The 13,579-nt window shown below is 37.0% G+C and overlaps 1 protein-coding gene across 10 annotated transcripts in view; it reads right to left on the bottom strand.

Annotated features, from left to right (window-relative positions):
* Positions 1 to 13,579, bottom strand: part of Ccdc88a (coiled-coil domain containing 88A) — a 127,858-nt gene that overhangs the window by 43,781 nt on the left and 70,498 nt on the right. For 9 of the 10 annotated variants that reach the window (XM_042691155.1, XM_042691157.1, XM_042691162.1 and 6 more), the window contains exons 15-17: positions 11,335 to 12,405; positions 9,045 to 9,172; positions 3,769 to 3,910 (exon numbers count right to left, since the gene is read on the bottom strand). In XM_042691155.1, coding sequence (XP_042547089.1) covers positions 3,769 to 3,910; positions 9,045 to 9,172; positions 11,335 to 12,405 — 1,341 coding nt within the window. The remainder of the gene's footprint in view (positions 1 to 3,768; positions 3,911 to 9,044; positions 9,173 to 11,334; positions 12,406 to 13,579) is intronic. The other variant, XM_042691156.1, reaches the window with a different exon arrangement.

The following is a 13,579-nucleotide window of genomic DNA, read 5'->3' as shown; positions in this document are numbered from 1 at the left end:
TTTTTTGCCAGTCCTGGGGCTTGAACTCATGGACTGGGCTCTGTCCCTGAGTTTCTTTTGCTCAAGGCTATACCATTCTACCACTTAAACCACAGCAACACTTCCAGCTTTTTCTGTTTATGTGGAACTAAGGAATTAAACCCAGGGCTTCATGGATGCTAGGTAAACACTCTAAGCCACATTCCAAGCCCTGATATTTTTCATCCAAGTTTCTTATAGGTGGGTCTTGCTATTTTATCTAATTATTAATCTCTTTCATTAAACAGAGATACTTTCACCTTTTATATTTAATGTGACTCTTGATATAGTTTGACTTAAAACTTTCCTCTTACTGTTTTCTACTTGCCTAATCTGTACTTTATTCTGTTTCTTCTTTTCTGCCTTCTTTTAGATTTGGTTTGTATTATTCTACTATTCTATTCCTTTTGAGGGGTCATATTAGCTATACTTTTTTTGCTATACTACTTTAGGCTTATACTATTTCACCTCCAGAATGTGTTATATCATTGAAATTCATACACATGGCATAAAACTAGTCCATAGAATTTATGCCCAAATGACTGAAAGTAGAAGACAATGTTGGAATTAGATCTCATAACTTTTACATTTCAAACATATATCCACCAACTAACACCAAATTCATTCATTTTCTGGCTAAGTAGCTTCATGATGTTGATTTTTATTGTAATCCATTGGTAATGCTTACAGGGATGGAAATTCAAGACTTTAAACACAGAAATCTGGCATAAAGTTTCATCTCTTCTTCTTCTTTTTGCTAATTATTAATCTTAACCAATTCTAAGTTCTAGCATTTCTTCTGGAACAATAAATATTCCATTAAAAAAATCAGTGGCCAGGGGCTGGGAAGGTGACGTGAGGCCCTGGGTTCGATTTCTCAGCACCCCATAAGCAAAAGAAAGAAAGAAAGAAAGAAAGGAAGAAAGAAAGAAAGAAAGAAAGAAAGAAAGAAAGGAAGAAAGAAAGAAAGAGAGAGAGAGAGAAAGACAGAAAGGAAGAAAGAGAGAAAGAAAGAAAGAAAGAAAGAAAGAAAGAAAGAAAGAAAGAAAGAAAGAAAGAAAGAAAGAGAGAAAGAAAGAAAGAGAGAGAGAAAGAGAGAAAGAGAGAGAGAAAGAGAGAGAAAGAGAGAGAGAAAGAAAGAGAGAGAGAAAGAGAGAGAGAAAGAGAGAGAGAAAGAGAGAAAGAAAGAGAGAGAGAAAGAGAGAGAGAAAGAGAGAAAGAGAGAAAGAAAGAGAGAAAGAAAGAGAGAAAGAAAGAGAGAGAGAAAGAGAGAGAGAAAGGGAGAGAGAAAGGGAGAGAGAAAGAGAGAGAGAAAGAGAGAGAGAAAGAGAGAGAGAGAGAGAAGGAGAGAAGGAGGGAAGGAAGGAAGGAAGGAAGGAAGGAAGGAAGGAAGGAAGGAAGGAAGGAAGGAAGGAAGGAAGGAAGGAAGGAAGGAAAAGAAAGGAAAGAAAGAAAGAAAGAAAGAAAGAAAAAGAAAGAAAGAAAGGAAAAGAATGAAAGAAGCCAGAAGTGGCACTGTGATTCAAGTGGTAGAGCACTAGCCTTGAGCTGAAGAGCTGAGGCCCCATGACTGGACCCCCCCAAAAAAATCTGTGGCCAAGTATTAGTAACAATAGTGTAAATAAGTTTTCTACTTCCCACATGAGAAATTTAACTTCAGAAGGCACTTGTGCTCACTACCGTATCACTGATACTTTGATTAACTATTTCTTTGGAAGCATAATGAAACCAAAATATTCAATGTTACTAGGAAATACATCATCTACAAAAATAACCTCTGATTGATAAATTGTATCTAGACTTGGAGGACTACAATTACTTAATGAAAAGTCATATAACTGAATTTCTCTGCATGCAGCAACTCTTATAATGTGCACCATATTGATCTTATTAAATCTATGCCTTTAGAATTGCAAAAGGTAATGACTACAGTGGAGTATGAGTCTCAAAACCAGGGTAGCTTTCTTCCATATATAGTGTCAATCTCCTCTTTTACCTGAAAGAGTATCTAGTGGAAAGATGATTTTCAGACAATGAAGAGAACTCTCTTCCTTGCCCTGCCATCTACTTCTATTTCCTACAGTATACTGAAAAGTTCTGTATGTGGCCTACATGCTTGGTTGACCAAAAAAGATCTCTATTGGGATAATGAAAAGAATGAAAGAAAAAATAAACCAGAACAAGATTCTACTATTGTATGGAATGGACAAATACCTTGTGTTTCAGTTTATTCACTATAAGAAAAACAAAGTAATCTAAACATTATATGAAGGGATGTGAAGGGTAAACAAAGGAGGAGGCTACATTGCTTGATAAGAAATGTACGCATTAAAGACCACACTAAAGCTACCAGCACAACTATGTTTATTGCAGCATTATTTACCATAGCTAAGATATGGAACCAACCCAGATGCCCCTCAGTAGATGAATGGATCAAGAAAATGTGGTATATATACACAATGGAATTCTATGCCTCCATCAGCACAATGGAATTCTATGCCTCCATCAGAAAGAATGACATTGCCCCATTTGTTAGGAAATGGAAAGGCTTGGAAAAAATTATATTAAGTGAAGTAAGCCAGGCCCAAAGAAACATAGGTCCCATGGTTTCCCTTATTTGCAATATCTAGTATAGGTATGAGTCAAGCGGAAAAAGTCAGAGAATGTGATGTTAGGAAAACGACCCCTCAAATATGTATTTTAATGTTTTTGTTTCTTTCATGCATGTGTTTCTAACGCATTTACAAGATTATTTCTTTGTTGCTTTGTATGTCCCTCCCCCACAGTGTAACCCCGCTTTCACTATATTTGATGTCAGTATAACATGTGGAGGAGACGGGGACAAACAAGTCGTTTAAGGATTCAGGTGGACCTGTTGTAACAATGAGAAGTATAAAATGTCATGTCAAAACCAGCTTTACAATGTCGGTGTTGGGGGGGGGAGGGGGGGTATGATTGGGTGGGGGGGAGGAGGGAGGCTGGGAAGGGAGGTGAAGGGTAAACCAAGGCGGAGGCTGCAATGCTTGGTAAGAAATGTATGCATTATCCTGCCCATGTAATTGTAACCCCTTTGTACAGTATGTTCTCAAATAAAATAAAATTAAATTAAAAAAAAAGAAAAAAAAAAAAAAGAAATGTACGCATTATCCTGCCCATGTAATTGTAACCCCTCTGTACAGTATGTTCACAAAAAAAAAAATAAAATTAAATTAAAAAAAAAAACACACCTAATTAGAACAAATACTGTCATTTGAATATAGTAATCTACTTTTAAGCTCATTGTTTGTAACCACTAACTGGAGTTTTTGAATTATCAACGTGTTTAGGTTAAACATACATAGTTTAAGCTTAAATATACAACTATTCCAGCAAGATTTCTGTGAGTTACTTGAAATTCTTCAATGCATCCCTTTCTCTGTAACAGATTGTCATCCTCCTACTGTCCCCACTTATAAAACAAACATTATTTTCAAATATAAAACTTCTATTCAACTAGTAAGAAAATTTTAGTTTTCCTAATGAAAAAATGTAAAAGGGACCTTTATCACTTATCAAATACTGAATACATTATAGCATATAGATGTCATATCCATATTGTAAAGATTTGTTTAATAATATGCTCAAGTTTCTGAAAATGACTGACTAAATCTGAGTAAAATGTTTAAACTTTTATATTCCATTTTATAGTTTTCTGTCCAAATAGTTTTAAGATAAATTATAGTTAAAATTATTTTGAAAAAAGTCACTTACTGTTTTAAGTTCTTGTCGCAATTGCTGGTTATAATTTGTGGATTCTTCTAATCGAGCTTCTAACGCAGCAATTTTTTCTTCTTTTATTTCAAGAGATTTCTTAAGAGTAGATTCTAACTTTGATTCCAAAAGTTTGTACCTACTGTCCAAGTAAAGAAGTTATATAGTTCATCAACAGAAGTCAGAGAATTGTTTTCAAAGACAATTTATGACAACAAATACTGGTAAATGAGTCATATAGAAGCCCTTTTAAGAGGCAAATTGGCTTCCTTTTTTTTTGTCCATCATGGGGCTTGAACTCTGGGCCTCGGCCTGTCCCTGAGCTCTTCATCTCAAGACTAGTGTTCTACCACTTTGAAGCCACAAACAACACTACTTCCCTTCCGGTTTTCTGGTGGTTAACTGGAAAGAAGTCTCATAGACTTTCCTGGTTGGGCTGGCTTTAAATTGCAATCCTCAGATCTCAGCCTCCTGAGTAGCTAGGATGACAGGCATGACCCCTGGCACAGCTAAATTAGCTTTCTTGTACTGATCTACTTCTCCTTTAAAACTATTCCTGGTCAGAAAGCAATACAAATCAGTGAGTAAATAGAGCTCCAAATTATAGCCTAGATTGTCAGAAAGTAATTAATAATAGTGCATGCCTGTAAACCCATCACTTGAGAGGCTGAAGCAGGCTTGTAAGCCAGCCTGAGATATTTAGTGCATTCAAAGGCTAGCCTAGGTACTGGAGCCATAGTTCAAATAGTAGAGAGCCAGCTGTAAGCAAGCTGAGCAAGAGCATAAGACACTGATTGAGTTCAAGCCTTGGTACTGGCACTAAGGCTAACAATTAGTTTTCAAAAAAGGGATCTAAGTCCAAAAGTCTAAGGTCTAAGTCCAGAAATATTTATTATAGTTTTACATGACTAAAATCAAGAGAAAGGAAATAGATTCATTCATTTTATCATCAAAAATTTGCCTATGACAATGTGTAAACCAACTTAACACTCAGTGGCTTACAGTATGTAAGTATCTATATAATATTTAGCATATCTCAATATTTACCAGATTAATACCTAATATTATTACATATATTGAAAGGTAACCAACCAAATTAGCATTTAACTTTCTAGTTAAATCAAATGATGTATGACCACATGAAATACCTGTAGTGTTAATAATGGTAGCCTGACTTTAATATCTAAAACTTCTCTTTATTAAGACCTAGCCTTGCTGGGTGCCAGTGGCTCACACCTGTAATCCTAGCTACTCAGGAGGCTGAGATCTGAGGATCATGGTTCAAAGCCAGCCCAGACAGAAAAGTAGGTGAAACTTTAAAAAAAAAAGTAAACATACTGTACAGAGGGTACAGTTACATGAGTGAGGTAATGAGTACATTTCTTATCGAGGACTGTTACCTCTTCATTTGTTTTTCTCCTATCTTCCTTCCCTTCCCATCTCCCCAACTCCCCCAAGTTGTAAAGCTTGTTTCCAACATAGCGTCTTGTACATCTCATTGTTACAATGGGCTTCCTGTATCCTTCTTCCAGCATTTTGTTATTTCCCTTCCACTCTCCAAATAAGAAAAATACAAGATGCAGGGCACCGGAATCAAATACAGGGTTTGTACAATGGGGAAGAATATACAAAAGAAACAAAATCACATAGTACATTAAAAACAACAGTGACAAAGAAAAAAACCTCTTGTGTCCATATCCTGGGGTTCATTTTGCTTAGCATCATCTTATATGGTCATATATACATAGCTTTTAAGCTTTTCTACTTGTCTGGTAAGATTTTACTAGACGCATAAAAATAAGGGAAACCATGGGACCTATGTTTCTTTGGGTCTATCTTACTTCACTTATCTCCAGTTATTGTGAGAAAAACAGAAATGGTACTGTGGCTCAAGAGGTAGAGTGCTCGCCTTGAGCTGAAGAGCTCAGGGACAGCGCCCAGGCCCAGAGTTCAAGCCCATGACTGACAAAAAAAATTTTTTTTTCAAGGACAGCATCCAGGCCCTGAATTCAAGCCCCAGGATTGGAACAAGAACAAAAAAAGATCTAGCATTTCTTTTTTTCTTTTTTTTTAACGATTGTGGGGCTTGAACTCTGGGCCTGGGCACTGTCCCTGAGCTCTTCAGCTCAAGGTGAGCACTCTACCACTTGAGCCACAGCACTACTTCTGTTTTTCTGGTGGTTACCTGGAGAAAAGACGCTCATGGACCTTTCTGCTGGGGCTGGCTTTGAACTGCAATTCTCACATCTCAGCCCACTGAGTAGATGAGTAGGATTACAGGCGAGCCACCGGCACCTGGCAAGCTAGCCTTTCTAAGTATCAATTTATACTATTTTGTCTATTCTCAAATTATGGTAAGTATCAATTTTCTCTAACTGATATAATGGATAATGGATGACTGATATAATGGATAAATAATAAAATTATATCAAAAATTCCAATTAATTAATATTTAGACTATACAATATGATAGTGAAGTTTGAACTGAAGATTTCATGCCTGCAAGGCTGGTACTACTCACCAGTTGAGCAAAACCCTTGTCCCTTTTTTCTGCGTTAATTATTTTTAGGTAGTGTTTTTATTAAGGCCAGTTTCAGCTCACAATCTTACCTGTGGCCTCCTGTGTAGCTAGGATCACAGAATATACCACCACACCTGGCTTACTCATCGAAATAGGGGCTCTTGCTAGCTTGCAATACGATCCTACCAATTTCCACTTTGTTTATTTGTTTGTTTTTTATTTGGTCAGTCATTGGGCTTGAATTCTGGGTCTGAGCACTGTCCTTCAGCTCTTCAGCTAGTGCCCTACCACTTGAGCCACAGCACCACTTCCTGTTTTCTGATAATTTATTGGAGACAACAGTTTCACAGCTTTTCCTGCCCAGGCTGGCTTTGAACCGTGATCCTCAGATGTCAGCCTCCTGAGTAGCTAGGATTACAGGCATAAGCCAAGCTCAATTTCCACTTTTTGAGTAGTTGGTATTCTAGCCATGAGCCATTAGGCTCAACCAAAACAATACTAACCATATAAAACTTTTTTGTTGTTGTTGTTTTTTTGGTCCGGTTGTGGGGCCTGAACTCTGGGCCTGAGCACTGTCCCTTAGCTCTTCAGCTCAAGGCTAGTGCCCTACCACTTAAGCCACAGCGCCACTTCCGGCTTTTTTCTTTTTGCTTATGTGGTGCTGAGGAATCGAACCCAGGGCCTCAGGCATGAAAGGCAAGCACTCTACCACTAAGCCAACTTCCCAGCCCCCCATATAAAACTTTTATTCTAAATAGAATCTTTTTTTTTTGGGGGGTCCGGTCATGGGCCTGAACTCTACCACTTGAGCCACAGCACCACTTCCGGCTTTTTTCCTGCTTATGTGCTGCTGAGGAATCGAACTCAGGGCCTCACACATGCAAGGCAAGCGCTCTACCACTGAGCCACCTTCCCAGCCCTCTAAATAGAATCTTGTAGCTCACTAGATGCTAAGTAGTAGCCCACTGGAAAATCAAATTAATCCTAGTTGGTAGACTAGATTTATCATGGCATAACAAATTTTCTTTAAATCTCTATTAATTATTTTTAAATTAAAACATATGTCAGGTCTGGGGATGTGGCTTAGTGGTAGAGTGTTTGCCTAGTGTGTGTGAAGCCCAGGGTTTAATTCCTCAGTACACATCAACAGAAAAAGCTGGAAGTGGCACTGTGGCTCAAGTGCAAGCCTTGAGCAAAAGTTGCTCCGTTCCTAGGCCCTGAGTTCAAAGTCCCAGGACTGGCTAAATAAATATAAATAAATGTATGTTAAAACTAGGGACTAATGGCTCATGCTTGTAATGTTAGCAACTCAAAGAGACTGAGATCTGAGGATTCCAGTTTGAAACCAACCCAGAAAGAAAAGGCTGTGAGGCTTTTCTGTAGTTAAATATCAATATGCTAGAAGTGGAACTGTGGCTAAATTGGTAGAGTGCTAGCCTTGATCAAAGTGTATCAGCTATTTTTTATCCTGTTGGTCAATCCTTCATTTTTATCATACTTTAATTATATCAATATATTTTATTTCATATTTTCCCTCCATTTTTTTTTTTCTTTTTAGGTCCGAACCTGAACTCAAACTCTATACCTAACATTTTTGCTCACTGGCTGGCACTCTACCAACTGAGACATTTTTTTTTTTTTTGGCACACATGCACATAATTTTTTTTTTGGGTCTGGTCATGGGGCCTGAACTCTGGGCCTGGGCGCTGTCCCTCAGCTCTTCAGCTCAAAGCTTGCGCTCTACCACTTGAGCCACAGCACCACTTCCAGCTTTTTTTCTTTTTGCTTATGTGATACTGAGGAATCGAACCCAGGGCCTCATGCATGCAAGGCAAGCGCTCTACCACTGAGCCATCTTCCCAGCCCCAAAAGTCTATTTTTATTTTTTGTCAGTACTGGAGTTTGAAATCAGGGCCTTGGACTTTTTTTTTGGGGGGGGGGAGGATCTGGTCGTGGGGCATGAACTCTGGGCCTGGGCACTGTCCCTCAGCTCTTCAGCTCAAGGCTAGCACTCTATCACTTGAGCCACAGTGCCACTTCCGGTTTTTTTTTTTTTTTTCTACTTATATGGTGCAGAGGAATAGAACCCAGGGCCTCATGCATGCAAGGCAAATGCTCTACCACTGAACCACCTTCCCAGGCCCTCTCCCTACATTTCTTAAGTCCACAAATGAAAAATAAAATGCCTAACTGTATTTCCTGAATGATTGATTGTTCACTGTTGATATTTTATTCACAGGCAATTACAGTCTCAAATCTCTGTTACCTAGGTGGCTCTTGTTTTCTAGTTTGTAATTGTACTTATATAAGATTTTTTTTCTTACATAAGTATTAGTTTCTCTTTTTTTTTTCTTATATATCTTTCTGTAAGGGAAGAAAAGAACTAGCTACAGCTGGGCGCTAGTGGCTCATGCCTATAATCCTAGCTACTTGGGAAGCTGATATCTGAGGACTGGGGTTCAACCAGCCTGGACAAGAAAGTCCATGAGATTAACCCCCTGAAAACCAGAAGTGGAACTGTGGCTCTAAGTGGTAGAATGTTAGCCTTGAGCAAAAGAGCTCAGGGACAGTGTTCATGCCCTGAGTTCAAGTACCACAACTGACAAAAACAACAACAAGAAAGAGTATGAAGGACATAATGTGCTTTTACAGCTACTAGAGGAAGAAGTTACTGATTAAGTAAGAACAAAACAAAACCCTCAATAATAAATAGTTGGAATGATAATTCCAACTGTTTGCCAGAGTTTGTACTCACCTGTCATCAGTACTTTGTTCATCATGTAAGAGGCGCTCTTTATTTAACCCTATCTTCTCAAGCTCATGAGTTAATTTCTCAAGATCATTGTTCATTTGTTGAGTCTTCAATTTTTCACTCACCAAATCCTTATTTCAAAAGAACACACAACTCAATTATATGTCAAGAATCTGACATCTCAGAAAATAAGTCAAGATTTCCATTACTTTTATCCAGGAAGGCAATTTTAAACCAGGAGAGGTAGAAATGTTATCATTAAACCTTCCTTTTTTCTTTTCTTGGTTTTTTGATTTGTTGAGTTTGGAAAGGGGGATTGAACCAGAGCCTTGGGAATGTAGACAAGAACTATAGGACAGAGCCACATCTACATAAACAACTATTAGACAATAATTAAGTTTCCCATATTATATTCCGGTTGAAATGGACTTTTTCCCTGCTTTTTTTGTGCTACTATTTCTTTTTAATCATAATGTTAAAAACTAATTGAGGGAAACTCCACACTTAGAAAAACACACCTGCCGTTTGAAAAGTATGAAGAAAAAAATAAACCCACTTCTCCATTTAGACTTTAGTACACATTTCTTCCTAAAGATATATGTTGAGGGGCTGGGAAGGTGGCTCAGTGGTAGAGCGCTTGCCTTGCATGCATGAGGCCCTGGGTTCAATTCCTCAGCACCACATAAGCAAAAAGAAAAAAGCCGGAGTGGCGCTGTGGCTCAAGTGGTAGAGCACTAGCCTTGAGCTGAAGAGCTGAGGGACAGCGCCCAGGCCCAGAGTTCAGGCCCCACGACCGGACCCAAAAAAAAAAAATATATGTTGAATATAATACTCCTCCTTCTACCACAACGCTCTTTCCTTCTCTTGGGAGAAAGTGGCTTAAGATTGGGCAGTTTTGGAAGTTCAGGCCTAAGAAAACTATTGTTTATGTTTGTAAGACTACAGAACAACAAAAAGAAAAAATGAAAAGTCCCTTTTAATACCTCTGTAGCAGAAGTGTACATTTCTGCTATCTCATAGCAGAAATGTGCCTTTCTGTCAGAAAGCTAAGATTTTTAACATTATTTTAATTTTACAAATGTTGGGAATTAAATCCAGAACTCATCAAAGCCTGAGTGGGTTATACTTCCTGCCCTGGGATACTTGTGTGTGTGTCCCTGGGCTTGAACTCAGGGCCTGGGTGCTATCCTTGAGCTTTTCTGCTCAAGGCTAGTGCTCTACCACTTGAGCCACAGAGCTCCATTCCAGCTTTTCTGATGCTTAACTGGAGATAAAAGTGTCACACAGACTTTCCTGCCTGGGATGGCATCAAAATGAGATCCTTCGATCTCAGCCTCCTGAGTAGGGGTAGCTAAGATTCCAGGCCTGAGCCACCAGTGCCTGCCTCTGAGATACTTTTTAAATAGACTTAAAAGTTTATCACATATTGTATTGCATAAAGATGGTTTAAAAAATCCAAACATATCTTCTTATTTGTATTCACCATGTTTCACAGGACATATTGCCAATCTAATTTTGTAAAATTTAGGTTCTCAATACATGAATCCAAGAAACTACTATTTTTTCAGTGTTCATTTTTAAGTATAACCTGGTTTGCAGTCTCTGACTTTTAAAAACAACAAATTTTGGAATGTAGAAGATTTGTATTTGAATGAAAAAACTGAACTTTGCTATTTATAAACTATATTGAGTAAGTAACTTCATGTTTAGAATCTGCTTACTAATATGAAAAATGGAGATAAAACACTTAAAAAGGATTGGTTGTGAAAATTTTAAGAACACAGATAATTACAACTTATATTTTAAGATTTTTTTTTTTTTGGTAGCAATATTGGAACTTGAACTCAGGGCCCAGATACACCTAGTCCCTTAGTTTTTTCACTCAAGGCTGTTTGCTCTTATGCCATAGCTTCACTTGGTGGTTAACCGTAGAAAAAAAATCTCATGGACTTTCCTCCTTCAGCTGGGGTCAACAAATCTCAGCCTCCTGAGTAGTTAGAATTACAGGTGTGAGGTACCAGCATCTGGCTTGATCAAATATTTTAATATTATTTTTGAAATCAGAGATTAAAATTAAGGTGTAATAAATCATATACCCCAAAGAACCTTAATACTACAAATCTTGAGACATTCAATTTAAATTTACTTTTAGTTTAACTGAAGTAGAAACCTACAAAGTAGTTTCCAAGTTCTGCTGCACCATCAAAAGGAATTACTCATGTTTCCAATGAAACTTAAAATATTAGACTAAAAACATAGAAATTATTTTTAAAATTTTGGTAGGTATGCTTACCTCACGTAATGTAACCAAAGTTTTTACATCAATAGTCGCTCTTTTCACAAGCTCTTTATTTTCCTTTTCTAATTCTTTGAGACGAACACAAGATTCTTTGTATACACCAATTTCTTTACAAAGAGTTTTGTTTTCTTTTTCCAAATTTCCAATCTTCACATTATTTTCTTCTAAGGTATTATCTTTTATTTCTGCTTGTTGTCGGAGTCTCTTGTTTTCCTTCTCCAGTTGTTTCTTATCCTTTTCCAGCTGAGATGTTTCCTGCTCTAATGATTTATTTTCTTTTTCAAGCTGTTCTAATCTCTTGCTAGATATTTTCAATTCTTCTAAGTTCTTTTGCAATGTTTGATTTTCCATCTCTAAGTCTTGTAGTTCACCTTCTAATTGTTGGATTTTTTTATTGCTATTTTCCAAAGCTTTCTGTAGCCTTTGGTTTTCTGTATCTAGTCCCTGGTAGCTAACTTCCAAACGTTCTGTTTTCTTGAAAGATGCTTTCATGAGCTCTAAACCTTTCTTAAGTTGTTCTTTTTCACTTTCTAGTTCTTTGTTTTCTAGTTGTAGCTGAGCCATTTTCATGCTTGCTCCCTTCAAAGACTCCACATTTCTTCGAAGTTCTAAGTTTTCTTCATCAAGTTGGGAATTTTCTTTTTCTAAGGATTCTAACTGAAAAGTAAGGTTTTTAAAACTATCCAGTGTTTTTTTAAACTTTCTATTTTCTCTTTCTAGCTCTGAATTTTCTTGTTCTAAGGCCTCAATTTTTTCGCAAGTAATTTTTAAATTGGTTATCTTTTTCTGCAACAATTCATTTTCTTTTCCAAGATGATGCAACTCACTTTCAAGTTCTTCTGTTCGTTCTCCTTTTTCTTTATAATGTTCCAATTCTTTTCTAATTTGCCTTTTTTCAAATTCAATCTTGCTTAGCTTGCTACTTGTTTCTTTGATAGATTCGTGGAGAATTTTATTTTCTTTTTCAATGTCTTTTACCCTTGCTTCAGCACTTATCTGAGAACGCTGCCTTAAGGAAGACACTGTTTGATTCAGATGTTCATTTTCCTGTTCCAGTATTTTAATCTAATTCAAAAAACATAAACAAGAAAATTTAAAATTGTAATGAGCAAAATCACTATTGTGAATTATAGTTTTTACCTTCCAGAAACACAAATACCTATGTGCTAGAGGATATAATACTATAATATGCCTTACTTTGAATTCTGACAAATACTTACTGAAAGATCACTTTGCATAGGTATTGTCAGGTCATTCTTTTGGTTTTTTGGGGGCTTGAACTCAGGGGCTGTGTCAGGTCATTCCTTAGAGAGTTCACAGTCTGAATGAATAGCTAACAGACATTCATTTACTATTATTATTATTTTTTTCTGTGCCAGGACTGGAGCTTGAACTCAGGGCCTCTTGCTCTTGGCTCAGTTTTTCTACTCATGGCTGATATTCTACCATTTGAGACATGCCTTCAATTCCTGCTTTTTGAGTGGTTAATTGGAGATGATAATCTTGGGGACTTTTCTTCATGGGCTGACTTCGAATTGCCATCTTCAGATCTCAGCCTCCTCAGTAGCTAGGGTTACAGGCATGAGCCACCAATGCCTGGCTTGCACTTATTATTAAAATGATGTTCAGATTTTTTATAGATGTTTTAAATTCAACTATAAATGTAGAATGGGAAACATGGATACATCTCTTTGAAGATGTATGTTTTAACTTCCATTAAATAATTTTTGCAATGCCTGTAATATAAAGGATCCTCACAATGTATACACTGTGTATTCATTCTTAAAAAGAACTGTAAATAGTCAACATTTAACAAATAAAATAATCTGATACATCTGATAACAAATTCATCTAATTGATACCAGTATAACGGGTCTCAAATTTTCACTAATGTTCACTAATGTTCACTACATTCACAAATGTTCACTAATCCTAGGAAGTTTATGAAAGATGTATTCTTCAAAATTTTTATTCCATACTCTATAGAGAAAAATGCACCCAATCTACTGTTTTGTTTTTTCAAAAATAGCAACCAATAAACAGCTGCAAGCAAATTCAATATCATCCAAGATACAGGCTGCTGCCACACTTCCTCTGCTTTAGTAGTGTCAGTGTACAGCTGCATTTCTTTCTAACTCAACTAAGGGACTTTAGTCCCTCCTTATCCATGAGGAATATGCTCCAAGATCTCTAGTAGATAAATGAAACTGTGACTAGTATGAAAACCTTGTACTTATCA

The sequence above is a fragment of the Dipodomys spectabilis genome, unplaced genomic scaffold (genome assembly GCF_019054845.1).
Source record: "Dipodomys spectabilis isolate Male_0828 unplaced genomic scaffold, ASM1905484v1 ptg000141l, whole genome shotgun sequence".
Classification (NCBI taxonomy): Eukaryota; Metazoa; Chordata; class Mammalia; order Rodentia; family Heteromyidae; genus Dipodomys; species Dipodomys spectabilis.
This window is presented reverse-complemented; position numbering and strand designations above follow the sequence as displayed.